This window comes from Columba livia, chromosome 18 (genome assembly GCF_036013475.1).
Source record: "Columba livia isolate bColLiv1 breed racing homer chromosome 18, bColLiv1.pat.W.v2, whole genome shotgun sequence".
Taxonomy (NCBI): domain Eukaryota; kingdom Metazoa; phylum Chordata; class Aves; order Columbiformes; family Columbidae; genus Columba; species Columba livia.
Genome location: NC_088619.1, coordinates 8,929,105 through 8,956,327, shown reverse-complemented (window position 1 = coordinate 8,956,327; position 27,223 = coordinate 8,929,105). Strand labels below are relative to the sequence as shown.

The 27,223-nt window shown below is 52.8% G+C and overlaps 2 protein-coding genes across 4 annotated transcripts; one reads left to right on the top strand and one right to left on the bottom strand.

Moving 5' to 3' along the window:
• Nucleotides 1–771: 771 nt before the first annotated feature.
• Nucleotides 772–26,370, bottom strand: OTOP2 (otopetrin 2). Its single transcript, XM_021288409.2, has 8 exons — nucleotides 26,164–26,370; nucleotides 7,517–7,706; nucleotides 6,453–6,890; nucleotides 5,779–5,915; nucleotides 5,085–5,143; nucleotides 4,293–4,426; nucleotides 2,958–3,844; nucleotides 772–2,309 (listed from the first exon to the last, which is right to left on the bottom strand). The coding sequence occupies exons 3-8, from the start codon at nucleotides 6,856–6,858 to the stop codon at nucleotides 2,139–2,141; spliced, it is 1,794 nt and encodes a 597-aa protein (XP_021144084.2). The 5' UTR covers nucleotides 6,859–6,890; nucleotides 7,517–7,706; nucleotides 26,164–26,370; the 3' UTR covers nucleotides 772–2,138.
• USH1G (USH1 protein network component sans) lies at nucleotides 8,714–20,260 on the top strand. Of its 3 annotated transcripts, none has more exons than XR_010467052.1 (3): nucleotides 8,714–10,708; nucleotides 17,892–19,231; nucleotides 19,852–20,260. XR_010467052.1 is itself a non-coding variant. In XM_065034902.1 (3 exons), exons 1-3 carry the CDS (start codon nucleotides 10,545–10,547, stop codon nucleotides 19,853–19,855), a joined length of 1,410 nt encoding a protein of 469 aa, XP_064890974.1. In that variant the 5' UTR covers nucleotides 8,714–10,544; the 3' UTR covers nucleotides 19,856–20,260. The 3 variants fall into 3 exon arrangements, 2 of the variants coding, with proteins under 2 accessions (XP_064890974.1, XP_005503145.1); XM_065034902.1 differs by having other exon boundaries at nucleotides 17,892–19,133; XM_005503088.3 differs by having other exon boundaries at nucleotides 17,892–20,260.
• Nucleotides 26,371–27,223: the final 853 nt, after the last annotated feature.

Sequence of the window (27,223 nt, the reverse complement as noted above, 5' to 3'; positions counted from 1 at the left end):
TCTGCCTTGACTGGGTGCAGCCAGCCCTGGGGACCTGGGACTAGGCACCAGCAAGAGCGCGTGGGAGGAAAACCCAGCCTGCCCCCCAGGAACAGACCAGGTGATTAAAATCACTTTCTGCCCCTGTCCAAGCTCAGCAGCTTGGGCTGAAACAATGTCTAGAAGTGTACGTAAGGCTGACGTCTGTGCACCATTTACGTCTCTTTTTCTGACTTAATCTGTGGTTCCTGCGGTTCAAATTAATAAGGCTTTTGTTTTGTGAAAGGTAAGGTTTCTAGGGAGAGATTGCATCTTTACCAGATCAGTGGGGATAATCGAGGCAGGCCTTGGCTGGGTCGGTGGGGCTGGGAGAGGCTCCTGGGAAGGATCGACCCATCTTGGAGGGGCTGGATCAGTGTGATCCTCGGGGACAGGGGAAACGAGGGTTTACCCCATTTTCTACTTGCCCCAGAGAAAGGCACTGGCAAATGGGCTGGTGTAGACCAGCCAGAGGTGCTGGTCCCTTCTGGTTTTGGGGGAGAAAGATGGTCCAACATGCGTGAACCTGGGCTCTTTCCTGTGTGTTCTGTGCTGCTGAACCTGCTCTGGCAGGTGCATTGGAGTGGATGATCTACAGAGGTCCCTTCAACCCCCACCAGGCTGTGATTTTGGGCTGGCAGTCTGGGCCATTGGCTGGAAAATCGCATCACTCCGTTTCGAGTATTGTGATTTTCATTTTTATTTTTTAAATTTTTTAATTCTATGGATGTCTGTAGGAAAAGGCTTGATGACTTCTGCCACCTCTACAGTGTTTTTTATTGGAACGATAAACCCGATGAAACAACAAACCCTTTATTGGAACAGTTACTTGTCTCAGGGTACAGACAAAGCTCAGCTGTGCAATTTTGGCACGCACACCCCCCTGGATGGGGTGGCATTTCTGAGGCTCCCCTTGGACTCTGGATGCAGCAGAAGGGCCCATTTCTACCTTCTGCAGCCCAGGAGTCCTGCTCTGAAAGCCCCCTCAACCAATCTGTGGTTCATGGAGAGCTTCAGGCACCCAGGAGCCTGTTTTGGGACCCCCATGTATGGGGGTGCTGGGTGCCAGGGCTGTGCTCACAGCCTCAGAGCCCACACCGGCTGTGGGGTGCAGCACAAACATCCCTTCAGGGCGTGGGGTGTCAAATGGGCCGTGGCATTGGGTTGATTTCTGTGTTGCAGGGCACAGAAAGTCCCTTCAGAAGTTCAGTGGTAGAGAAATCAATAAATAATTTTGCATACAAAAATTTTCATATTTTTTAAAAAAAATCATTCTTAAAAAAAGATTAAAATAAATCTCTTCATCATTCCCCAGACTGTATTGCCCGTACAATCTTTATGGCTCTTTAGCACTGATTCAGGAAAACTGTGGAAAAAAAGTGTGCTTGGAGGCATCCCGTGCCAGGGCTGCCCAGGACCATGTGCACAGCTCCCCATGGGGACAACCTGTTCCTCTGCAGGAGGAGGCTGCAGTGACACCTCCCTGGCGAGCAAGGGAAGCAGCGGGGTCTGGTGCAGGCCAGGGTCAGTGTGGCCAGTATAAATGAGCAATACAGAGAGGAAAGACTAAAACGTTTCCCAAAGCCTTCGGTGGTCACTGGTTTTGTTTTTCACATCTCTGCAGGGGAGTGATTTCCAACTGGCCATACCAGATGAAGTGGTTTTCCTTTCATTGCCTTCCACGCCTGCGTTAGCCCCTCGCACCCACCATATCTCTGCACACAGATGGGCACGGACCGTCCAAGTGTGCTGAGCACCCACTGGAGAGGACGTCATGGCACGGGGTGACAGGCTTTTGGGAAGGAAGGTGAGTCTCTGCCTGAATCAAGGGTAATTACCATGATCCTACTCTGGACGTCTTCTTTTTTTTATCTTCTTTCTTTTAAGCTTTAAGAACTTCAGACACACACATGCACATCCACACACAAGTAGCAAAAATAAAATCTGGGCTATGTTTGGATGATCATCACCGGCAGTTCATAAATACCCCAGCACTGCAAGGGGACATGATTCAGGCAGTGCCAGGGACCCCTCAGGACATCTGCGCAGTCTCTCAGCCCTGGGGTAGGAAGAAGATGGATGGGTTGAGGAGGATCTCATCTTCCTTTTGAGACAGTTCTTTAGGACATGATGTAGACCTCCAGCAAACTGGCCACTGCGTGCATTCGGTAGAAGATCCCAAAGGGCAGGCAGATGTCCACGATGGCCGGCCACATGGAATCACCGTAGAAGTTCAGTTCCGTGTCATTGTCAAACTGGGGCCGAGCACCAAACGCTGGCATGATCCAGAGCTGTTTGAGGAAAAGGGAGAGTAACACTGCAGTGAGAAAGGTGTGGGTACCGCCAGCACCTGCAATCACAGCTGCCGAGAGATGGGAAAAGAGCGACCTTCTGAGCATGGGACCTTTGCCAGGAGCTTGTGTTTACACTGAGATCAAGTATGATCTGGTGTTGTACCCTCACCCCTGATTCATTCTCAGAAACGGGCTTGGAGCAAGTGCTGAAGCACTAGAGCTCGATCACGTTGTGTGTTAGTGTGAACCTGGCCTATTTGGGTTCTTTGGGTGGAGGACACGTGGGTAGGGCTGAGGTGGCAGCAGTCTGGTCTTCCCAGGCTCAGTTGTACACGCTGAGCTCAGAAGCCCAACCAGCTTGTGTATCTGCAGGGGGGTTGTCAGCTCTTCTTTGTGATCTTATGTGTCAAATCAGTTTGAGGACATGATGTGACTGACTAGCTGGGGATTTGGAGGGTCTCTAGAGACATAATGTGCTTGGCTTCTTTGGAGGTGCAAATGTAACCTGTGTTTCTTATCATAGAATCATTTAGGTTGGAAAAGACCTTTAAGATCATAAAGTCCAACTGTTAACGCAACACTGCCAAATTTTTCTTGCTTCCCTCTCTCCCACCCTGGCAAACTCTTCTCTTTGCATGTACTCACTATGATATTGCTCAGCAGGAGGAACATGGAGATCTCCCGTAAGAACTTCCTCCTCCAGTTCATCTTGGGGGCAGTGAGGGACCTTATGAAGTCAGAAGAATGGATGCCTTCAGCTCCAGAGGCAGTGGTGGAGGCCAAGGTGCTGCCGCTGTCGGGCACACGGAGGGACACTGCGTTGATGTTGGCAAAGGTGAGTCCATAGAGATCCTTCTGGTGAGAATCGCGCCTGTGGTCTTCCTTGGGGGGTTGCCGATGAAGGCCTTCGATAATGAAGATGTTCTGGAAGGTGTGCTGGGCAATCATTAGGAGGGCATAGGTGAGGTTGAGCGCACTGACAGCGTCCCTTGGTGTGCTGGCTACGATGGCCACAATGGAGTAGTAAGAAATGGCATATTGCCCCAAGGCTGAACCCATCAGCAGGGCTACGTCCAAGGTCCTGGTTGGGTTCTTGTGCCGATCCATGTCTCTCTTGTCAAACCGGTAGATGACAGAGCCACCAATGCAGACAAGAGACATCAGGCCCAGGCAAACAATGTTGAAGATGTAGTACATGGAGAGAGCTTGGCTCTTCTTGCTGGATTCAGTGCTGGAATTTATCTGCACCTCATAAAGAATAAGGACTCCCAAACCACTCACCAGAATGATGAGGCCCAACACGATGCCCACAAAGAAGGTCCTTTGGAAGAGCCTGAACTTCAGGCGGTGAATGTGGTGGGAATGGTGGTCTATGAAGCGTCCAACGTTCTTCCACATGACATAGACCATGGCAGAGGCAAAGAGACTGTACTCAATGTTAAAGGGGTACAGCCAAAAGTAGCCATTATTGAAGACCTGGCAGATTTGGCTGTTGCAGTTGCACTCGTCGGCTGAGCTACTTCTCATTCCCACTAAAACAAGACAGAAACATGTAAATGCAGCGGCATCAAAACAAGGAGCCAGCAATTCTTAGCAGCCCTGAAGAAGTGGATACTTAAGGTCAGTGAAAAACAAGACCAAGGACAGAAGAATATGTGACCACTTTGAAAACAAGGATACTTCAACCTCAGCTTTCTGCTGCTCATGTTCTTTCTGAAGAAGTGACAAGTTAAATCTCTCTTTTTTCCTTTTCTTCTTCATTCCCATACCATTTGTACAGGCCCTTCCACCTTTTTGACTCCTCTGTGATACCGGTTACAAAATGAACATTAAAACCTAGCTTTTATCATACCAGCTCTGTTAAAGGAACCTGCAGCTCTAGATAACCCTTCTGAAAAGGGTTAAAACCTGACTTGCAGAATAATTTCTACCTCTCGGGCTCCCCCCTGGACCAGATGGCTTCACAAGCAGGCAGATTACCTTTCAGGAGCCATCTGAAAAGTTCTTCTGTCACGTTTTTCCTGAACTTTGAATGCGCTTTGTGAACGGACTCATCTGTCACAGCCGACATCCACACTGCTAAGTTTGTAGTCAGTGTCAGCATCAGGCCGCACCTGCAGAAGAAGGAGAAGGTTCGTGAGATTAAAGCAATGGCTCTGGGCTGTGTTGCTCTGATCCATGTTAGGGGTGTGCGTGTGCTCACAGGGACTGTGGAAGCTGCCTGAATTGGTGCAAGAACTCTGGTGGTTGAGCCTAGAAATTCTGACCCTTGCTTTGCTGCCTTCACTATCTTACTGGTTTTTGTTCATGCTCATGAGAATTAGCAAGGCCTGATTCCTCTTGTTGTGGTTTTGGAAGAGCTTCTCAATAGTGAATAAAATCATAGGTCTGGGTTGGTCTCCCATAGATCCAGCCTTGCAAAAGCAGACAAGATATTATTTTAGCCTGAAGCTTGTCCCCTGCATCATTGTCTTCCCCAGGGAAGTCAGTCAGCTATGAATAATTTTATTTAATGCTAATTATTTGTTTAACACTAATCGGCTTTGAGTAATGCTTGTATTCTTGAATTGAATCCCAAACCTGCTAGATCCATAGATCATAAACCTCAACTGCTTGAGCTGGGATCTAACACTGGCTGGAGGCTCAGCAGGTTCAGTTTGGGCCAGCACTAAGGGAGATCCCCCTGCACCCCAGCTGTGTGAGGGAACGCAGCGGTTTTGCAGTGGTCCAGGTCTGCTGGACCAGTGAGACTGGAAGAGCAGCAGCGCTCACCTGGTGACGTTCAGGTGGACATGGACGCAGTCTTTGGCAGACATCCACAGGAAGTATGTCTGGCAGTGGCAAGAGGATAAATTGTTATTTCCAAGAAAGCAAATCACATAATTCTGAAGTAGGGATCTCCCTGCTCAGCAGAGAGCAAGCTGGAGCATCTTTCACTTGGGTCTATCTGGGCCCAGCCTACTAGCCCATAATCCTGGACATTCGCTGGATGTGGTTCTGTTGGTTCTTTGCTCCTCCTGCCCTGTCCCACTACAATTCCTTTGCCTGTGCCCAGCCCCTGTTCCCATCTAAGTTCTCCCTTCTTAGCCTCTTCAGTATTGTCCCAGAGCAAGTGATCCTCTGTGCAGGGACTTCAAACTGCAAGTCAGTCCCTGCCTTGACTGTCCTTCTCCTTTTCTGTTCTTCATGGGAAAGGAGACATGGCTGGGTGGAAACTGCTTAGAATTTGTAACAAGCCATCCTAGCATAGGCCAAAATGTCACAGGATGGGAACAAGATTAAATCGATGCCTTAAAGTGAGTTGCTACAGCTGGAAGTTGTGGTTGCAGGGAGAAGATATTTGCGGGGCTGGGTGGGGGCAAGTTAACCCTGTTGCTGAGTTGAACTGTGTCCATGAGATCAGAGCTCCTTCACCTGCTGGCTCTGTCTCTCTACCCCTCCCCAAAACAGAGCACAACCATCTCACCTGGACGACCACGAATATTGCTTGCACAATGGGGTAGATTATTTTGATTGCCGACAGGCAGCTGTAGAAGCTCGAGTAATATCCTATTTTGAACACGTCCATGACAAGGCTGAAAATGGCAAACAGGATCAGGCCTCCTGTTGAGGAATCAAAATACCTGTGGTTGGACAGGTGTGTGCACATAGTGCAGATAGGTGAGGGGAAGAAGAGGAACTATTGCTGTGGAGAGGCTTTGCTTCTACCTCCATTTTTCCTGTCCCAAATTTCCAAGTTATCTTGGTACCAACAGAATCATACAATAGACTAGACATGAGGAAGAAATTTTTTACACTGAGGGTGGCAAGATACTGGCCCAGTTTGCCCAGAGAGGTGGTGGATGCCCCATCCCTGGAGACATCCCAGGCCAGGCTGGATGGGGCTCTGGTCCCTGCTCATGGCAGAGGTGGGACTGGGTGAGCTTTGCAGGTCCCTTCCAACCCAAAACTATTCTATGAATAATTTTGTCAGGAAGGGATTTTCAATCAAACCTTCTCAAGCAGGGCATGGTGCTGTGCCCAGCATAGGAGAAGACTCTGCCCCGGGTGGTTGCTGTTTCCCTTCTTGCAATAACCAGTGCCCACGTGAACTGTCTACCCCACATCTCACCTCCAGCCCTATCCCCTGAGATCTCCTACCTCTCAGCCAGACGGGCCCAGCGTGGGAGTCTCTGCAGGGGATGGCGTCTGGGCAGCGGGAGGTGCTGGCGAGGTAGAAGATGATCCACGCGATGACTATCAGCATCAGGACAGTCAGCAGGAAGAAGACATCATAATCGTGCACGGCGATCTTCTCAAAAGCCCCGCTGCTCACCAGCGTGCAGGCCAGCAGGGCTAAATGCACGGCCAGCAGGATGGAGAACATGCGGCCACCTTTCTTCCACACTTCCTTGGAGGCAGGAGCGGAGGGGGGGCGATGAGGCTGGGGGCTGAAAGACGCGATCTGACTGGAGGCCAGGCTGGCTTTGTCATCCTTGTGTCCGCAGCCCATGCTGGAGCTGAGGCGTCTGACCTCGCTGTCCTTCCGCACAGGCTCGTCGGTCATGGTTCAGCTAACGCCTTAGCTGAGGGTTGATGCTGTTGGGAGAAGAGCCTCATGAACGAGAGGGCAGCGCTTCATTTGGAAGAGTCCAGGGCTGGACCAAAGCAGGATATGTGATGGGGAGGAGAGGACTGATCAGAGGAATGGGGAAGGCTGAGACAAACAGCGCAGAAAGAGGAATGAGCTCACTCTCAACCCTTCTCTTCCCGGTTCCCTGAAGGCTGTGTTCTTGCTTAAGATGCTTTTGCTTGGGGAGATCCCACGTCAGTTTAACAAAGCGTGCCTAATTTGCCACACAACGTTTAGGTGTTTATTGATGAAAGATATGGGAAAAGCACCAGCAAAACACTCACAGGATCAAATATCCTGGGGCAAACGGCCAGTGTGGTTTGATTTCTAAATGTCAGCCACTAAACATTCTGAGAAAACGTCATGCGTCCTGGCTAAGGAACAGGCCACTGAAAGGTAAGAAAGCCCTGGGAGACTCCGGAACATCATCACATCATGACTTATACGAGTCTTGGCAAGAAGGATGTGAGCTGTTTCCACTGTCCTTCCTTCTAAAGCCCCTGACCTGTGCCAAGCTTGGGATTGCATTGATTCTCAATGAAAAGCTTGAAACAAAGTAAAGTAACTGCTCAAACAAAGCTATTCCACCAACCTGTTTGCTGCCTGGGATCCAAATATCCACTCTTGCCAGGCTGTCGGAGAAATTTCTCTGTTGCTGCAGCTTATCAGCCGGAGAATTTATACCCGTTGGGATGCCTCTGTGATTTACACCATGCCTGGAGCTGACAGCAGCGCTTCACGGACTTCTCAGAGAAACTCGTGTGATCCATTTTGTGCAATAGCTGATTTTGGGGAAGCAGGAGAGACATGAGGAGATAAGGGTTATTTACCCGGGGAGGGCATGCATTGACAACACTGCTGAACATGGCACAAACCACACGGTCGTAGGGTCACGGTCACCGCAGAGCAAAGTCACCCCATCAAACCCATCTCCCTACACACGTGAGATCTTTTCCCTTGAAAGAAAAGGGTTTAGGCGATGAGCTTATCTTTGCTGATGATTTCAGGCTTGGCTTTCTGCTTAACCGAACACAATAAATATTGTGCCTCACCCTGTACCAGTAAGGTGGAATGTTTTCGAGGAAAAGGAAGAAATTTGCACTTGTATCTATTCAGTGCCCTGGGCAGCTCAGTATTTTCCCAGCAATGGTGGCAACAATGAGGGAGGTTTAGCACTAGGGCAGGGCAGGATTTGGGGCCTGGAATCCGTGTTCCCCTTTGCTGATGCACTGCCTTTAACTTTTCAGGGTGGGATCACCTTTCTCTAGCCCTCAGGAGCTTAACTTCTCTCCTTCCAAAGAGAAGGAAGTGTGTTACAAACCGCGGTGGGATTAAAGCATTTGCCAAGGCAAGGGAAGAGCTTTTGCTCAAGATCCATTTTACCCCAGCTGTTATACTTCGGTGGGGGGAGATAGGGAGATCCATGGCAGTTCTGGGTGGACGGGGACAAGTTTTACTCCTTCAGAAGGATGCCTCTTTTGGAGATGTCCCTGCCACTTGCCTTCTCTAGGGCAAGCACAGCGCTGGGGCAGTTTGCTGCGTGTTTCTCCATCCCATTCCTGCCTGCTCACACCTGTGCTCCTTCTTACAGCATTGTCCCACAGGGACAGCATCAACCTGAAGTATGTGGGATGATGATGCAGAGCTCAGGATGGACTCTGCAGCCCAGGGAGACCTTCGTGTGTCTGTCCCCTGCTGCCACCAGCTGGCTGCCACCAGCAGTGCTGGCTCTGCTGAGCCGTGGGGATCATCTTTGGGCTGAGGGGTTGATCTCTGCTCAGTCTGTCGCCTTTCCCAGGGGAGGCCCAGACCCCTCTGAGCTGGTAATTGTGGTGTTTTGCAGAGGCCAGAGGTTCAGGATCGCCCTGGGCTAAATGCACGGGTTTATCCTCCCTCTTTTGTCCTTAACAGCCAGCAACAGAGGAAAAAGCATTTACTGCCTTGGGCAATGCTCCCGGGAGCCACCATACAGCATAACAAGCTTAATTAGTAATAAAACAAGAATCATCAAATAACCTCGGTAATGTATTGCAGATGTTATGATGCTGCTTTTCACCTTGAAGGATCCCAGCGTCAAATACCTCGATGTTTAGTATTATACATCCTGTCAAGACTTGCCCAGGGGCCCGAGCAGGTGAGTATGAATCTGCCGATGTCAGCAAACTGGGGGAGGAGCAGAGGGACCAGACCCTCCCTCTGGGGCACTTAGTGTCCCCAGGCAGCTGGGATGGTGACTCAGTGTCGGTCACCCAGGGGTTAATCACCACAGCTTGCATGTGTGCACCTGGGAGAGCGCTGAGGCCACCCTGCTGCCTTCAGACGTTTTTTTGCTTACAAAAATAAGCGACAGCGTGAGCTTTGGCTCATGTCCAGGCTCGGCTCCATCCCTCCCGACGGCAGAGGGTGCCCAGGGCCCAGGAAACCCGTGCTGGAGGCGTCGCCTGGGGCCATCCAGCTCCCCAAGGGCTCACACAGCAAGAAATTCTGTGTCAGCAGAAAAAACGCTGGAGGTCAGACACTGTTCTTCATGCACATCATAGAACAGAATATCTCAAGTCAGAAGGGACTCATAAGGATCATCAAGTCCAACTCCCTGCTCTTCGCAGAACTATTTAAACTTAAACCATATGAGTATCATCTAGATCCCCTGGAATTCTGACAGGTGTTTCCAATGCTTGCTGGAAAGCAGAAGCTTTTCCAATAACTTTTTGAAACCTTTAAAAAATTTGACATCCTTCATACGCTTAGGCAAGGAGTTCTGAAGGTTAAATGCTTATTATGTGTACGATCACTTCTTTTGGGGCTGTTTTGAAGATGTTAGTGGCCAATTCCCTTTGATTCTTCCCTCCCGATTCTTGCACGGCAAAGCATGTGAAGATGGATCCAGCAGTATGTTACCTGTAACTGCCTCAAACCGCATCATTTCTTATATTGTAGTAGAAGTACCGAGCCACAGACAGGAATGTGTTTAGTTTGGGATTTTTTTGGTCTCCAAAGAGGGAGAAGGGGTAAGGAAGGTAATTTTTCTAGCCTCTATGATTTACTTTGGGTTATCACAGATGCCTGTTGCACAGTTTGTTGTGTGTTTCCCTAGAAAGCAGAATCCTGGGGGCAGAAGCAGGGTAGTGGGGGGACAGGAATGGTGACTGGGTCTGCTGGTGTCTTCCTAGTGACACTAGAGAGATAGATATCTATATATACATAGATACCTATATATATTTAACTAGGAAACGCTGAGTTGTGAATGCCTCTGGGTTTGGTTTGAAAGTGCAGCCTTCTTGCCTCCCCTTAGACACGTAGACCCAGCAAGCTGTCACTGTGTGACCCTGTGCCCGCAGCGCTTGGCTGAGCCCGACGCAGTGATGCTGCTTAATTGGAGCTTTCAATGTGCCGCGGAGCTGGTGCACAAAGCGTTTGTTGCGGGGATGCTTAGGACCCAGGGGAAGCGCTGAAGAGCCTGGCTGGGCTCGCAGGAGCTCCTGCCTCCCTGGCCAGGGCTTCTCAGGTGTCCGGGTACGGCGGCGCCGTGCGAGGGTCCTACTGGCAGCTCCCCCTTCCCCATGTCGGTCCTCTGAGCCCCCCTGGGCACCCATGCACTCGCCTGGGGACCGTTCTGCACCATGAACGACCAGTACCACCGAGCAGCCCGGGATGGGTACCTGGACCTCCTGAAGGAAGCCACCAAGAAGGACCTGAACTCGCCGGACGAGGATGGCATGACCCCCACGCTATGGGCTGCCTACCACGGCAACCTGGACGCCCTGCGCCTCATCGTCAGCAGAGGGTGAGTGGTGGGAACACATGGTGCTGGGCTGGGGGGAGAGGCTGGGACCCCTCTTTCCCCCTTCTCTGCTTGCACGTCAGTGTGGGTGCAGGTGCCCCACAAAACGATGGCTTCTGTCCAGAATGCCACCCGCCATGTCCTCCCTGCTGGTATTTTTCTCTCCCTGTGGTGCTCTGAGTCTGATTCAATGCTCCTGATCGCAGCTCTGTGTATTCCCAGCTCCTCTGAGCCTGCAACCCCTTCTGCCCCAAATCCTGCATGCAGCCCCACACGTGGGGCCGGGACCCGCTGGAAGAGCTTTGTAGTTCTGAGTCAGGTCCTGGAAAGACAGGCAGAGCTGAGAAGCTGCCATATCACGTCACTGCAATGAAAAATAGCCCCTTTAAAAGAGACAATAACTGCTCCTTCTGTCCCAGGGAGGGCTCATGCAGGGGTGTGTGCAGTGCCAGCTGGCAGCAGGTGACACTTACGTGTTTTACCCAAAGCGAGATTTGAATGTGTGACCCCTGGACAGCCTGTTGTGTACCTGGAGCCCAGGAAATTCAGCTGCAGGTTCTCCAAGAACAGATTTCTTTAAGCTCAGTCTCCCCAGTGGGGGCTGCTCGATGCTGATGTGTCTCTCCTGGTCCCTCACCCTGGGATGTCAAATCGGAGGGCCTCTGGCTCTGTAAGTGGGGATGCGGTGGAGAGAGGACAGCAGGATTGAAGGGGCTGGTCAGGCTGGAGTGATCTACATCGTGGTGTTGGGGGAACCACACAAGAAGGTCTGTGCTAAGGCAAATCTGCTCCTGTTCTTACCAGCCTCCCAAGGGAGCACATCCCGGTGCTTCCTTCCCACTCTAGTTACTTCCCTGAGCACCTCATCCAAGGTGGAGTGGCCTCTGCCTTGTGCTGAGATAGGGGTGGTGCCACTGATTTTGATTTATTTCTAATATTGAGGAAAAGTGCTGGGGTTGGCAGCCTGGATGTACCACCAGCTCCCAAAAAGAGATTTTCTGCATCTACTCTGGGTGGCATTTACAGCTCTCACAGCCCGTTGGTTGCCTCTGCTGAGCCAGTTCCTGGGCTCTCAGCTTTTTTGGATACTCTGGTTTGCTTGTACAAAACCTTCAATCAGGTCCCCTGGCTCTGGTTTGCAGGCAGAGCTCCCACACACATTGCTGCCTTTCCCTTGTAAAGCATTTTCTATTCAGATCCTGGGCTCAGGAACACTGTGGACAGAGTAACTTTAAGTCCTGATGCAATAGGGGTGTGCTCAGGAAAAGATGATTTCAGAGTCTGGAGGGAAGAGAGCAAGAAAGCACTCTGAGCAGTGCACCTTAAGATGCATGAATTAGAAATGGTTCCAAAGACCCTTTAACATCCACAAATTCAGTCTGAAAGGCCCTTGCCCTGGAGGAACAGGGCAAAGCCTTTCTGGAGGGGTGTTCTTCCTGCGCATAGGCCTTTCAGACTGACTCTATATCTCTTTCTATCATTATATTTCCCTATATTGCCCGCCTCCATCGCAGGACACCCACACCAGCAGTTTCTGCCTCTCCATGAAGCCCAAGGGCTGCTTTTCTGGAGTGGCCCCTTTTATAAATTCACATTGGATTAGAAGGTTCTTGTGGGCTCAATCATGTCCGAGCACAGCTTGACTGCTGTTTAATTAACAGCCTGGTATACATTTATTCCTACTGGGGAAAAATAGCCTGGTTAAAAGCCTAGTGCCCTTTACATGATTGATAGTGGAGCAAAGTGTGTGTCTGCGGGGCTGGAGGATGCGTTTACATCCCTGCATTCATCTCTGTGTGTCAGATCCTTGCTCAGGACCATGCAGATATGAGTGAAGCCCCTTTGCCTCACAGCTCCACTTGGTACAGGGGCAAACACACCTCTGCTCCCTGGGATGGCGTTGGGTCTGCGAGAGGCAGGAAAGCTCCAGCCTGGGGGCACAGGTGGCAGAGAGGGGACATCCTGCAGGGGAGCCTGTGGGCAGACTGTCATTTTCTGTGAGTGCTTAGGATGATGTGCAGCGGTATTGGTCAGAAATGAAACTTAATTCTGTGTTGGATGCGTTACTATTGCACCTGCACTATAACAATTGGGAGGCAAGAGGGGAGGACTTCTGAATGTCCCAAAATATCAGGGCATTTTTCTCTGGTCTCTGCTGTCAAAAAATTTCCTCCTTTGGCACAGAGAGCCCTGTTCCCTGGGGGATGTGAAGGCTACAAGGATGGGGTGGGAGAAAGATTTGGGGTCTGATGGGGCTGGTCAGCCTCCGATGGGGCTGCAGGGGGTTGCTGAGGCACAGGGGTGATGGGGGAGCAAGAAACACCAAATCCTCCTTGCCAGTGCTGAGCAGTGGTACCTATGCCCGGACAAGCCGTGAGGTTGAGTGCTGGGGCCAGGCTGCTGAGAAATAAATGTCCCAGTGATGCTAAAGGGACCCTGAGAGAGCAGGGCTGTGGGCAAAAATCACAGCTCTGATTGTCATGCCCTTCTGCAGGCTGGGCTGGTGGATATTTAGGGTTATCTGGGCTCTGTTGTTGCTGAGGGAGCCTCATTCACATGCCAGCATGTTTAGCAGATGGTGGTGTAGGGCTGAAACGTAGCGAGGAAAAGAAAGTATAATAAATCCATTGGTAGATCCTTAAGGAAAGTTTGTTGTCTCAGCCCATACTGAAGGGGTAACGAAGCAGGTTTATGGCTCTGTCCATGTGTCTGTGGCTCCGTGCCACCTTTACATGGAGCTGGAGAGAGGGTTTGGGATGGAGGGACGAGTGGTGGCTCATCCGTCGTCTTTGCAACACAAAAAGCCTTTTTCTTCCTCCTGGCTGGGCTCCAGCAGGGGAAGCAAACTCAATTAACGTGATGGCTGGGAAAAGGCAGGCTAACTGGCATTTAGCATTGCAGCTTTTCAGAGGCAGTAATTCTTCAGCATGGTTTTTTATGAACTGTGGCAGGCATCAGTCCAGCTCCAGTCAACCGTGGGTCTGGGGGCCTTGGCTGGGAACAGCCAGGACTGTCTTGCCTTGGAATGGACCCCAGGAGGGGTGAGGATGTGTCCTTCTGCTAGGCAGGTCCATGGTCAGCTTTGTCACACGGTGTTTTTTTGCAGAGGTGTGCCTCAGTTTCCCTTCTTACAAAAATGGGGCTCACGGGTGCTTTGGATGTTGACAGCAGAGGGGTGCGAGTGGCTCAGCAATGGGCTGGAGGGGATGAGGTGGCTCCTGACATCAGCCAGACTACTCGAGGGAGTCGCATCGCCCTGGCCATGGCAGGGCTGCACCGAAGGTCACAGCAAAGCACGTGAAGGTGATGTGCGTCCTCTGCACGCCATGGGTTGGTGGCCACGTGGGTGCCAGGAGTGAGGAGGACCTTCTCCTGGGTGGTGACCTTCTGGGAAGGGGAAGGAGCAGGGTGGAGCTGGTGTCACAGCTTCAGGAACCTGAGCCAGCTGCCCGGAGTCAATGTGAGGTCTGGGAATGGTGGAGCGCAGAGCCGCAGTAATGGTCACCAGTAACGATAACTGGTGTCCCAGCCTTCTGCTGGTACAAGAGGCAGAGAGACCTAAGATGAACCTCACCGACAGCACCTGGGCTGGATTTTGGGGGATCTGAACTTGTTGGAGAAAAGCCGAGTCCTTGACCTACCACCACCTGGACAAACTTGGGAGGCAGGATTCATGGCTGTGCTCTGACTCCAAAAACCTCATCTTTTCTGCTTATTTCTAGGCTTTGCTTGAGTTACCATCATAGAATAGTTTGGGTTGGAAAGGACCTTCAAAGGTCATCTAGTCCAACCCCCCTTCAATGAGCAGGGACGTTGCCCTGACTGGCTCTGCTGAAGCTGGTGGGTTTCTTCCTCAAGCCATACATTATTTTCCCCTTCTTTCTGTATCCAAAACCATTTTATGGGAGCCAGAGATACTCTGCACCCAGCTGGCTCCTGGTCCGGGGGCCTGATCCTTCCCGCACACCCATGAGCCGGGGCTGAGCCAGCCTGTTGCCATCAGAGGAACTTCCCACGTGCAGCCGGGAAAGGACATACGTAAGTGTTGCCGGATTCCCGGGCTAATTGGGATCCCATGGGAGAAGTGGAGGGGGAAAAACCGGCAGGAAGGGAGTGAGTGTGCACATCATGGCGCAAATGCAATGACTCAGGAGATGCACACATCCACCTAAGGGGCTCAATTAGCAGCGTTTTTAATAATGATTATTACAGGAGTTGACTCAGCACTTCAAAATGCTTTGAAGGTGAGAAGTGCTGCACTTCACACCTGTTATTAAAATACGTTCCCACTTAGTGGACCCTGCAGTCAGCATGTCCTGGTGTACAGTGCCCTGCAGGTGAAGTTTTGCTGGGACAGACTGGCCAGAGGCAGGGCCTCATGTTTATTATCTGTGCTGGATCAAACACCTCTGCTTTGCAACTTGCCCTTCTTCTTTTCTTCTGGTGCATTTTCAGCACCTGTGGCAGACATTTATAGGGCAAAGAGACCTAGAGGTTTAATTTTGCCCTAATACTCCTGTTTTTAGACTGTGGAAATGTCCAGGGAAAGCTGGTTTTGATGCTCTTTCCCCTCACTCTCTGAGGAAAGTAGACCTTCTCAAGGTCTTCTCAAGAACATTCTCAAGACCTCCATGGCTTTGCCCTTCACGACCTGAACCAGACAGAGATGAGAATGGGCTCTGGGATGGACTTTATGGATTGAGCGTCCGTACACTTGGCTTGGGGAGTGAGATTCTTTCTAGTGAGTCGACTGCTAAGTCACTGTCCACACTGTGAGCCCAGGTGCATGGGGGGACCCTCATGGTCCCTGGGCTCATCTGCACAGGTCGGGCACACATGTGTCCGTTCAGACCACATGTAAACAAACCAACAAAACTTCACGCGCTGGAGTCCCACCGCCAGCCCCAGTGGTTCCAGTTTCACCGGCTCTTTAATCCAACTCCATCAATAATTTACTCCTCTCTTGCAATTCATCAAATATTTATCCTCCCCATGAATTTCCCTGCCTGGACATGTCACTACGAGGGTAGAGGCGAGGGCTGGGGAGTTACCACTCCTGGAAATGTAGCATTGCCGAAGAACTGGGTGCTCCCCCTGTCCTTCTGCTGGCTTCACAGCTCCTCAGCCCTGTCATCTCCTGCCCTTCTCCTCCCAGCACCCATCTCTGAACCCTTTCTCTGCTGCTATGGGAGATGTCAAGAGCTCTGGATACAGAAGTCCTGCAGGGGTTGTGGGTCTTATACAGTTTGAGTGTCTTGACTCATTCTTGGTGATATTTCCAGCAGGCTGAAAGTTGTAGTTACCAAGTTCCTATAAGTTTTGTGAAAATAAGTGTGTGGTGGAGGGCAGCTGCTGGTCCTCCCACATGGGGAAAGCTGAGCTCAGCTCATAGCAGCTCTCAGGGAATACAACCAGGGTGCTCAGGCTCTGGACACTGTCTTTACCACTTCTGCCTGTTGCAGAATAATTTCCCTTCGGTATTACATAGCTGAGATATCAGCAAACCTGAGGATTGCAAACTAGTTGTCTCAGCGTGCAGATGGCCCTCCATATGGGAGGGTGAATGTGCAGGTTGGGGCTGTAACTGGGTCTCGTGCATGGGCAGGAGCGATGAAGATGGGATGCTGGCAGGGGAAAGAAGTCCCTCAGTTCCTGTGATCTCCAAGGTCTTTCTCTGAAGAAGTTTTCAGACTCTTTCAAGTGAGGCGAGCACAGCGCACGTGGGGTTTGGGAGACAGTTCTGGGTTCCGCTGCTCCCAGCTCTTGTCAGCACAGGCCCTAGAGCAGTGAGGAGTAAAGAACTGAAGGTCTCCAGTGTGCACTTGCTCTCCAGACTCCTGGTATCACCAAGGCTCGTTCTCTTGTAGGCCTAGAGGAATCAACCCAACGCTTATGTTGGCTGAGCCCTCTTCCCAACACATCCCTGGACACCTGGGCTTGGAGCTGGGGTCCCCATGGCAGGGGACAGTGCTGGGTTCCTCTGGCGCTCGTTGAAAGGGTGATGTGGAAAAGGGCAGGAGCTTTGCTGAGCCAGAACCCTGCTGCCTGCGGGGAGCTGCTCTGGAGGGTGGTGGAGCTGCCCAGCCTTAATAAAAGGCTTTGACTTATGTGTATGCAGAGAGAGGCATTGCTGACAGATACTGCTGCTGGCTGCATATCATTAGCGCCGGCGCTCAGGCGAAGGCTGCTGCCAGCTGGGGTGTGAACTATCTCTTGTTTCAGCCGACCGCAAATACAGAGGAATATCAAGATAAGCTTCCCCTTCAGTGCCAGGTTTGTGTCCCTCCTGTCACGGGAAGCAGGAGATGTGGGGACGTGTTTGTGTCCCATCAGCAGCTTGCTGGGACAGGGTCCAGCACAGTGTGGGAAGAGATGCTGGTGGCATTAGCCAAGTGCCCAGCTCTTGAGGAGCACAGAAACCTAATCTCCACTTTCTCTGAAACTGGAGTCTCAGGATGTGCTAATACCAATGCGCTTCAAGCCGTGCAATCGAAACCAAGTGCGGTACAGCAAAAAACCCCCACAAAACCCCAATCCCGAGGCCAATGCTAGCAACTTTGCTCTTATTCTCTAGTGACAACGTGCCCTCTTGTGCCCTGAATTTCCCCAGGCACCAGTAAGGGTGGGAAGGTTTCAGAACGGTGTGGAGGTTTTGGCAGGTGGTGGGTTTCAGAACCAGTGCTGAGGATGGTCACTTGGTAGGGACCCTCATGGTGGGACCCCATGGTGTCCCACACAGGATGTGGTGTATAGAGAGATGTTTTGGGATGTCTCTCCACAGAATCTGGATGGAGGCAAGATTTGAAGATAGAATCTAACTAGAATTTTCTTTGGATGTTTTAGATTTGAAATTTTATAACAAGCTAAAGGTCTGAGCTGGAATCAGCCCCATATCTCACTCCTGGGCTATACAGAATCTGGCTTGCCCCTCTCCAAAAACTCTCCTCAGAGCTAAATTAAGGTCATAGAAATTACTGCAGGCTTGCATGTCAGGCGCTTGGCTCTGTGTCAGTGGCACATCCCTCCAGAAGACCCTCTTAAAATTAAGCTGTAGGGGCCAGAGGTGTGTAGCTTCGTATTTTGAGGAGGCAACAGTTCATGGTGCTGATTTGCACCATGCACAACTGGGAGTGTCTCAGTAGTGTGTTAGCCTACCTGCATGCTAACCGCTTTTCTTGCTGTTTAGGGGCGACCCGGACAAATGTGACATCTGGGGGAACACCCCGCTCCACCTGGCAGCAGCCAATGGCCACCTGAACTGCCTTTCCTTCCTCATCTCTTTTGGGGCCAACATCTGGTGCCTGGACAATGACTACCACACGCCGCTGGATATGGCAGCCATGAAGGGACACATGGAGTGTGTGCGTTACCTGGACTCCATCGCTGCCAAGCAAAGCAGCCTCAACCCCAAGCTGGTGAGCAAACTGAAGGACAAGGCCTTTCGGGATGCGGAGCGGAGGATTAAGGACTGTGTGAAGCTGCAGAAGAAACACCATGAAAGGATGGAGAAACGGTACAGAAAGGAGATGTCGGATAATTCAGACACCATGAGCTTCTCTAGCTATTCGAGTAGCACCTTAAGCAAGAAGTTCCAACACATGTCTATGGTGACTTCCCTGCCATACTCACAAGCCACCATCCATGGCACAGCCAAGGGAAAGACGAAAATACAGAAGAAGCTAGAGAAGAAGAAGCAGGTGGATGGGACGTTCAAGATCTACGAGGATGGGAGGAAAAGCGTGCGGTCCCTATCTGGTCTCCAGCTGGGGAACGACATCATGTTTGTGAAGCAGGGCACATACGCCAGCCCCAAGGAGTGGACTCGGCGTAACATCAGAGACATGTTCCTCACAGATGAAGACACCGTTTCTCGTGCCATAAGCGACCCAGGCTTGCACATGGACTCGGCCCACTCAGAAGTCAGCACCGACTCTGGCCACGACTCCTTGTTCAACCGCCCTGGGCTGGGCACTATGGTGTTCCGGCGCAACTACGTCAGCAGTGGGCTTTTTGGGATCGGCCGGGAGGACGCTGGCACGCTGGGTGAAGACAACATGGATGGGGTAGGTGTCAAACTGCGGAGCCGCCTGCAGCGCTCGCCAAGTCTCAACGACAGCATTGGCAGTGCCAACAGCCTGCAGGAGAGGAACGCGGAGGAGCTGCCCTGGGACGAGGTAGAGCTGGGCTTAGATGATGATGATGAACCAGACACCAGCCCCTTGGAGACTTTTCTGGCTTCGCTGCACATGTTTGAGTTCATCTCCATCTTGAAGAAGGAAAAGATTGACTTGGAGGCCCTCATGCTGTGTTCAGATAATGATCTGAAGAGCATCAATATCCCGTTGGGCCCCAGGAAGAAGATTGTCGATGCCATCCAGAGGCGACGGCAAACACTGGAGAAGCCAGATGTCATTGTAGACACTGAACTGTAAGTAAGAGATGTGGCCTCTGAGCAACTAAACTCTTCAGCAGGTGGAGATGTGGATAACGTAAGGTTTCAACCCACTTGGAAGAGTAGGAGTCCAGGTAACCTCGGTGCTTCTGTGTGAGCAAATTCCTGTTCGTGTGGAAACAATGAGAGTTTGGAGAGGTGGCAATAACGTTAGTTCATTACTCAGCAGCCCCAATGTGGCTGGGCAGGATGTGGAGCCTTTGCTTTGTTTCATAACCTGTATGGATGCACACCATGCTGTGGTCTGGTTCTTCTGAGTCCCTATAGCCGGGATTCTCAACCACACTCGGGCTTGTCTTGACTCTTCACCTTTTGAAGGTGTTAGGAAATGAACCGCAATTCCCAGCGGGAGCAGGCTGAGGGCAGCACCCTGTGGGATTGGGAATCCTTCCCCAAGTGCTTGAGATCTTACTCAGACCTATGGAAATTACGTATCTGGGTTGGAGTTGTTGCTGTTTCACGGTGTTTCCAGGGGTGGGTTGGTTTGAAAGACCATGTGTCTGCCATAGAGGTGAAGGGAAGGCCCTGCTGTGGGTCTCCTCGCTGTCACATCCGCTGACACCCTGATCCAATGTATTGTTTGGGCTTCTCAGCCCTCAGGTATATCCGTGTTCTTGCTGGTTTTACAGGATTTCAGTACAGCTCAGTCTTGGGTTCGCAGGGTGCTGATAGATTTTTCTCTTTCCCTTTGCAGATAGCAGCAGCAGCATTTTATTTTATTTATACTTTTTTTTTTATGATTGAGAGGAAAAAACCCCACAGTTCTAAGTTGCCAGAAAACACAAGCCAGAGACTCTCTTCCTGGGGCAGCTGAAAGCTCCAGCCATTCCCCCCTGGTCCCTCTGGACTGTCCTCCTGCTCCCTCTCTGTGCGATGCTGCGGGTGGTACTTTGTGCGGAGGGACGGCTGCTGAGATGGGACCGGCAGCTCCGGCACGCCAGCCTTGAAGGGACAACAGCCACCTGCTCGCTGGAGGAACAAGAGGACTGCCCAGCGGGAGACGACACTGTGCTGTCACGGGCTGAGGGACCACACGAAGCCATGAACAGAAGGATACTTGTGATGGGATTTTCAAAGGGACCCAAAATAAATAATTACACCCATTCTTTCTTGAGCCAAGTGGTTGATTTGGGATTTGGGCTGGAGGAGCAGGGGGATGGGGAGTCCTGGCCTCTCTCCTGGTTGTCGGCTGCTTTGGCGTGGTGTTTGGTGCTGTGTTTTTGGAAGAGAGTTTTGATTACTGTGGTTTGGGGCTGTTCAGTTTGAGATGTGCCAGCCCTGACTTTTGCCAGCAGGCTCCAGACATGTCTGCGAATCCAGCCTGCACTGTCTTGAGCGTGATGATCCAAAATGAAGCTGTTTGTGTGTGAGGGGCCTGGATCTTCATCTCCACGAGCTTCCCGGGACCGAGCGTGGCACCAGGCTGCAGCACAGAGTCAGCTCCGAGCATCCCTGATGCATCAAACACAGCCCAGCTCCAAAACAGAGCATTAGTTGTTTTCCACAGACTCATCACATCTCTCGCTGACCTTCTCACACGCATGCCGAGCCCTCAGCTCCACTGCAATATTTCACGTACGCAATCTACAGGCACCTCCTGGGTGTTTCTTCGACTTGCACCCTCCCCTGATTTCGCAGTGATGTACCTTAAGAGGGGAGAGCCACCAGCCCCTTGCCGTAGGGTGCTGGCAACGTGCCCGTCCAGGCTGTGATGCAAACCGCCAGATCAGAGAAACGCCATGTGGTATTACTGGTACTGCTTACCCAGCCTTATCTCAGGGATGTGAATGATAAGGGATGACCTGAGCATGGTGAGTCCTGGCAGTCTGCACATGCTCTGGCTGGGGTCTGGAGCACAGACTTGGGGGGTGATTTTCTGTTTGGAGGATGAGGATTTGTTTGGTGTGAAGCTGTGCTCCTTCCTGCCTGTTTGTGCCCTTTATGTGTGTCTATGTAGGGGAGGATAAAAACTCCCTGAAAGCAAGAATTAAGTCTTTGCGAGGTGGCTCTGTCCTGCTGCTCCCCAAGGGGCTGAAGCCTCAGCAGGAGTGGTTTGGGGTCTCCTTTCCCTTCACACAGATGCTCCAGCATCAGCTGAACAGCCCCGCTGCACCACGGGGCCAGGATCTCTCTGCATGGATGCAGACTGAGAAGGACTTTTTAAAGTGTGTGTATGATGTTGTTTTCTTTTCTTTTCTTTTTTTTTCCCCCTCGCTAAAAATGCTTTTATATTTGAATGTACAAGTTCTGCATAACTCTTGGCTTGATTTCCAGGGAAAAGGGTGAGCAATCAGATGTGCTGAATCAGCGAGCTCTCTGAGAAGGCTGCGCGACGCCGGGGCCCCAGGACTGTTGTCTTTGGTCCCTCTCCAAAGCCCGGGGCTGCCGTCCCAGCGGGGACAGAGGTGGCTGGGCTCACTAATGTCACAGCTCGCTAATGTCACAGCTCCCTCTGCTGGGATCAGGCCTGGGAGAGAAGGATGGGACCTGCTGCCTGCGGGGCTGCGAGGATGCAGGGACACAGGGATGCAGGGTGGACGCCAAGTCCTGGCTGTGAGCAGGTCCCGTAACTCAAGGCCAGTTTTCAGGTGAGGTTACAGGGGCTGAATTCATCCCCTTCCCTGTGCACACGTGTGATTCCAGCCAAGTCCTCTGCCATTCTTCTGGATAACTGGCAGAGCACCAGTTGCCCACCATGAACCAGCGCTTTGCTTTTATGTTTAGGAGCACCCAAGCAGTTGCTGATGTTGGGCTGATGCTGACAGAGAACCCTTCTCCCAGCTTGTCTTTCCTCTAAAAAGCCAGTGAAAAGTTTTGGTGACATGACGGTACCCAAACACCATGAGACATGGCCCCACACACATAAGATCAAGCCCAGAAATGCCTCTTGAATTGCCAAGCCCTAAGACCAACATGGTCACTTCCATGACCACAGCAAGAGACCAAAACTGAGCTGTAGCACCAATGCAGCGTTGCAGAGCCCAGGAGATGGACTCAGGCCCACGGCTGTCCCACGTGGGGTGAGGAGCACAGTCTGCAGGCACAGAGGTGTCTGTCAGAGATGCCAGCACCCTCTTTGACTCCTGTGTGCTGCTTAGCTTTGGGTTTGGCCCTTGATTCCAACCAGGTTGTCTCTCACAAAGTATGGAGACGCAGCCCTTGCAGGACAGGGTGTTCAAACCCCTTGGCCCATGAGATGTCTCCTGGTTTCCAGTTCCCCTGGCTGTCTGGGTTGCTGCATCCCAACAAGCTCATGATGGAGCCAGACTCTGCTTGCCCTGGGCATGAGAAGGGGACGTGCGTGTCCCTGGGTCCTCAGCCTCTGTGGGGGAACCTTGCTGGTGCTAATTGCATCTGCTCAGTGGCTGAGAACAACAAGCTCCTTTCCGAGAGGCGCTTGTGAAAGCAGGGTGGAGGCTGGGGCTGGCACACCCTGGAGAACACTCTTAAATACCCTCCCAAACAGAAACCCAGCCAGGCAGCAGGTTTCCCTGACCCAGTGCTGCCAGCAAGAAAACACTGACCTTCACCCCTACCGGCGATTGGACTTGGTGTGGTTCCCACCAGCACCGTGCCAGCACGTGGAGCATCACCCTGGCAGGAAACCTGTGACACTGGGGACAGCTGTCCCTTAGTGCCCCACGCCGTCAACACCACACTGCCCTGTGCCTGTGTTAAATTGGGCTTCTCAGCAAAACCAGTTCCCTGGGTTCACCTTGCACATGTATTTCCCTGTCCCCAGTGGTGGAGGAGGTGACAGGTAGGGAGTGAAACGAGGCCAAGGGGCCATAACAGTGGCCTGGTGACAGCATGGACACCCCATCCTCAAGCTGGACAGCCCTGGCTCCTCAAGTGGACAAGCATCGCTTGTGAAAGTGATGCCAATTCACAGGCCCTGCCCTTATCCTCATGTGGCAGCTGCAAGGGGGATGTGTTGGCACTCACTGTCACCCAGATGCTTTCATCTCCCTGTCCTTAGGAGCTGGCTGGGCCCCCAGACCGTGCTCTGGAGGAGGGAGAAGGCAGGAGAGGTTTTTGGGGATCACCGAGGGTGTGCAGCAGTGGTGTTAGAGATGCGGGTTTGCAGGCACCGAGTGAGTGTTGCAGCATCCCTGCTTGGCTGCTGGGGACTGCGGCCAGCCCAGGGGACACGGCTGCTTCCCCCAGGCTGCTGCAGCACCGGGGTTATCAGCTGTTCCCCTTGCACGACATGTTTTCTCAGCCATGCCACGCAGGGCTGGCATGGGAACCAAGAAAGGGCATGGCTCAGGGCACCAGGTAGGTCCTACGGGCAGAGAGGACCACAGGAAGGCATGTTCCATGGGCTGGAGCACCTGGTCCTCAGTCCTGCCTGATGCTCCTCCAGCCTCACCCAGAGCTGCTGACAGTCATGGTGCCCACACCGGAGGGTGATGCTGGGGTCTGGGACCTGCCAGGCCAGCATGGGCCATTGCACGTCACTTGCTTAACTATTTCCTGCCCATCCCGACGGGGATTCACTTCCTGGCAGAGCGGCTGAGTAACACGTGGCTGCAGGAAGATGGAGGCGAGGGGAAGGACTTCCATGCAGAACACCTGTGGCACACCCCAGCTTTGCCCCTGGCAGCCGAGCGCAGGGCTGGATGTGGTGCTGATACAGCTGGGGTTGGGTGCTGCACCTTGCAGGAGCTTTGCAACAGCTTTTGGGACCCTCTGCGGCAGTTCCCAAAATCAAAGTGCCCCAAAAGGCAGCAACATGGACACGGCTCACAGTGTCCTCCCTGAGCAAGAGTGGGCTGGGAAGTGCGAGAAGTGTTGTTTTCTTTTAATGCTGGCCTTAGGTATTATCAGAGTGAATTATTTTCTAAGTCTGCCCTGTGCAATTCATAAATGTTAGCAAAATATCATGCAACGCTGTGGATGCTGCCACCAAGTGTCTGGGGTCAGAGTGAGGTCCCCAGTACCCCTCATTCTGGTACCCATCACCCTGGCTTGCTCTCAGCCAGAGTAGCTGGAGGAGCACACGGATGCACCCACAGATGGCACTGAGCATCCCTGGTGGGGAGCAAGGTCTGGGGCATCACTGGTGCCCTGGACCCACCTGCCTCTGGCCTGGAGCAGGCAGGCTCTTCACTCTAGGTGCAGGATAGGGAGATGCTCCCTCCTGGGTGTTGAGCTAAACTCCCTGACTGTCGCTGAACGAGGGTCAGGAGCAGGGCAGCACCTCCCATGGGGCTCCGTGTAGGGTCAGAGTGCAGGTTTACTCTGTAATTGTGGGGTTGTGGCTGCAATAACCTTTTCCAGCCTCTGCAGGGGTATGGAGCTGTTTCTGCAGAAGCGTGTAAGGAAATGCTCCCACTATGAGAAACTCCAGGGTCTCTCAGAACTCAGACTGGGTGAGCTGGGGGCCAACGGGGGAACTATGAAGTCACCTGGAGCTGGAAAAGCCATATGTCTTCTCCCAAGCTCCCGTACCAACAGCATAGAGAGAGGGAGGGATTTAAGGGTTAATAGCTGGGGACTTCAGGCTGGGGGTCCTTTGGCAGAGGTAAAGATGTGGCTGTGGTCAGGTTCAAGGTGTTGGTCTGGATTTATCCCACTGAGCACTGACAGTGCTGCTGGGGATAATTGCGCACAGGCTCTGCCTGATCTTTGTCCCCAGCTGCCAAACACCCCCGTGCATCATGACACCAGGCTCCTGGCTCACCCTGGCGTGACCCTGAAGCCAGCGGTGAGGGCAGGATCATGCCCAGCACTGCTGCTGGGGATGCCAAAGCTACCAGGAACTGTGTTTCAGGAGACCTTGACTCCAGCGCCAGCGGTGGAGCTGGCCCTGTGCTGGGGTAAGGGCACCGAGCAGCCCTGCGCAGCCCCAGTGACAGGGACAACCTTCCCACAGCTCCTGTCCTCTGGTGTTTTTCTGAGCTTTAACTTTTGAGGACACACTTTGGCAACGACTCTATTTTCCTGCTGCAGGACAGTGAGTTCCAACTCAACAGTGCTCTCCAAAGCCAGCAAAGCCACACAGCCCCAAAGGTCCTGGTGGGACCACGAGCATCTGTCACTGGAGGAGACACCCGGGTCAAGGCTGGACCACCCGACCCACCACAGGGCCACACCGGGAGCAGCAACACAGGGCTGCAAGGGATCATCTGCTCAGAAACTACCTAAACCCAGGCAGTAAGTCCTACACAAGCATTTAAGCCCTGGTGGGGATGGATTTCTGTGGGGAGGTGCTGGGCACAGATCCGGCTGCTGCAACATCACTCTGTTCCTGACCCATCATCCCACCAATGGGAAGCAGCAGAGCTTGGCTTGGCATAGCCATGTCACAGCAAAATTCAGCACTGGAAGTGGGGACCTTTGCCCATGCTCACCCCTCGGGATGTTGCCCCATGTTCTCTGGCTGCATTTTGGAAATGCACCCACGTACGGGATGGGTGGCCAACCTCGGCATTTCCCCATCCCGGCTGTGTGGTGCCGTCGACCGTGGGCAGTGCAAGGAGCACATGGGAGCTCCAACGAGATGGTGAAAGGCCTGAACGTGGCAGAGGAAACATCCTGGCACCTGGCCTGGATGCTGCCTCTTCCCTCGGCTGTGACACCCCCCCATCTTGGCACTTCTCCACAGCCACAAACAACTGCTTGGCCATCAGGCTAGCACCCTGAGCTGCTACCCCCAAACACCTCCGGGTCACCAACACAGCAGAGTTGCCATGCAAACACACATTATTTCAGCTGCCCCAGCCCCCTTGGCATTTGGGAGCTCACCTCCTGGGACAGGGGGCTCCTGAGGGGCCCTGTGGGGCCAGGGAAGACTGAGCTGAGCAGCGGGGCTGTCTGCCCGGGGAGGGATGGGGAGATGCACAGGGTGACCATGGCCCCATCCCAGCCGCTATCTCCAGCGCGGAGAGTCCAGCCCTTGGCCCCGCTCATTAACCGAGCTAACGAGAGCCGCTGTCAACAAGTCTGAGCTCCCCAGCCCGCCTGCTCCAGGGACCAAGGAGGAGAAACCAGTTTCACTGACCTTGCTCCATCACTGCCGTCCTGGCTGCGCCGTGGGCGAGTTTGGGGCTGCGGAGGGGGACAAGCGGCTCAGCCTCCCCTCAGGGGCACGGCGAGGAGGAGGAGGAGGAGTGGGGCTGGAGCTGCATCACCAGTGGGTCGGGGTGCTGGGGGCCACGTCGTGTGGGACAGTGGGACCCCGCTGGGTCAATGCTGTGGCTCCTCGCCTGTCTGTGGAGCTTTGCTCCACCCCTCATCAGCTAATAAAGCCTCCGCTGAGCCGGTCCCTCCTTTGCCACTGACTCACGGCTGCACCAGCCCAATCCCTTGACTGCCCCGCACCTCCATTTTTTGACCTATAAAGCCGGGCTCATCCTCAGCTGCTCTCCCGCTTCCTTACATAAGAGCACCCAGCACCAAAGCCAGCCCCGCGGCACTTTGCAACCTGCGGGTGATGCCTGAGGGGCCACAGTGGGTGCTCGACAGCAGCGCGTGGGCTTGGCCACCCATGCCCAGGGCTGTGCAGACCCTGGCTGTGGGTTTCACAGGTGCTGCACAGCCCTTGAGGGCACTGACAGGCAGCCATGAGCTGGCCGCTGATTTTCCCCACAGACAACATCTCCCCAGGGGTTTTCCTCGTGTTTTGGGGGCTGAGAAGGGGAGATGAGCAGTGCGTGCTGTTCTTGGCACAGTGTCCTGCCTGGGAATGCCTTCACCCTGCTGCCCTGGTGCTTTGGCACCCCTCCAGCACCTCGAAACCCGGTCGGCTGGGTTTGGAAAGCAGGCCAGGGGTGGCTGGGGAGGTGGAGGCTTTTGGGGCACCTGTCGGGCTGTGCTGGGCTTGTCCCTGCTGCCAGCCAACAAGCAGCCCTGGCTGTATTTAGCCCCTTCTTCCCTGGAAGAAGCATAAACCCATCTTTTTTCAATCTTTGTTGCTTTCACAGACAACAGCAAAGGCTGCCCTGTGTGAAGCAGAACTGCATCCCAAAGGGTCTTGAGATGGAGGATGAGCATCCTTGGGTCACAGCGGGGACCAGGTGACAGCACTTGCTGGTATCCCCATGGGAAGGCTGCTGGGCAGA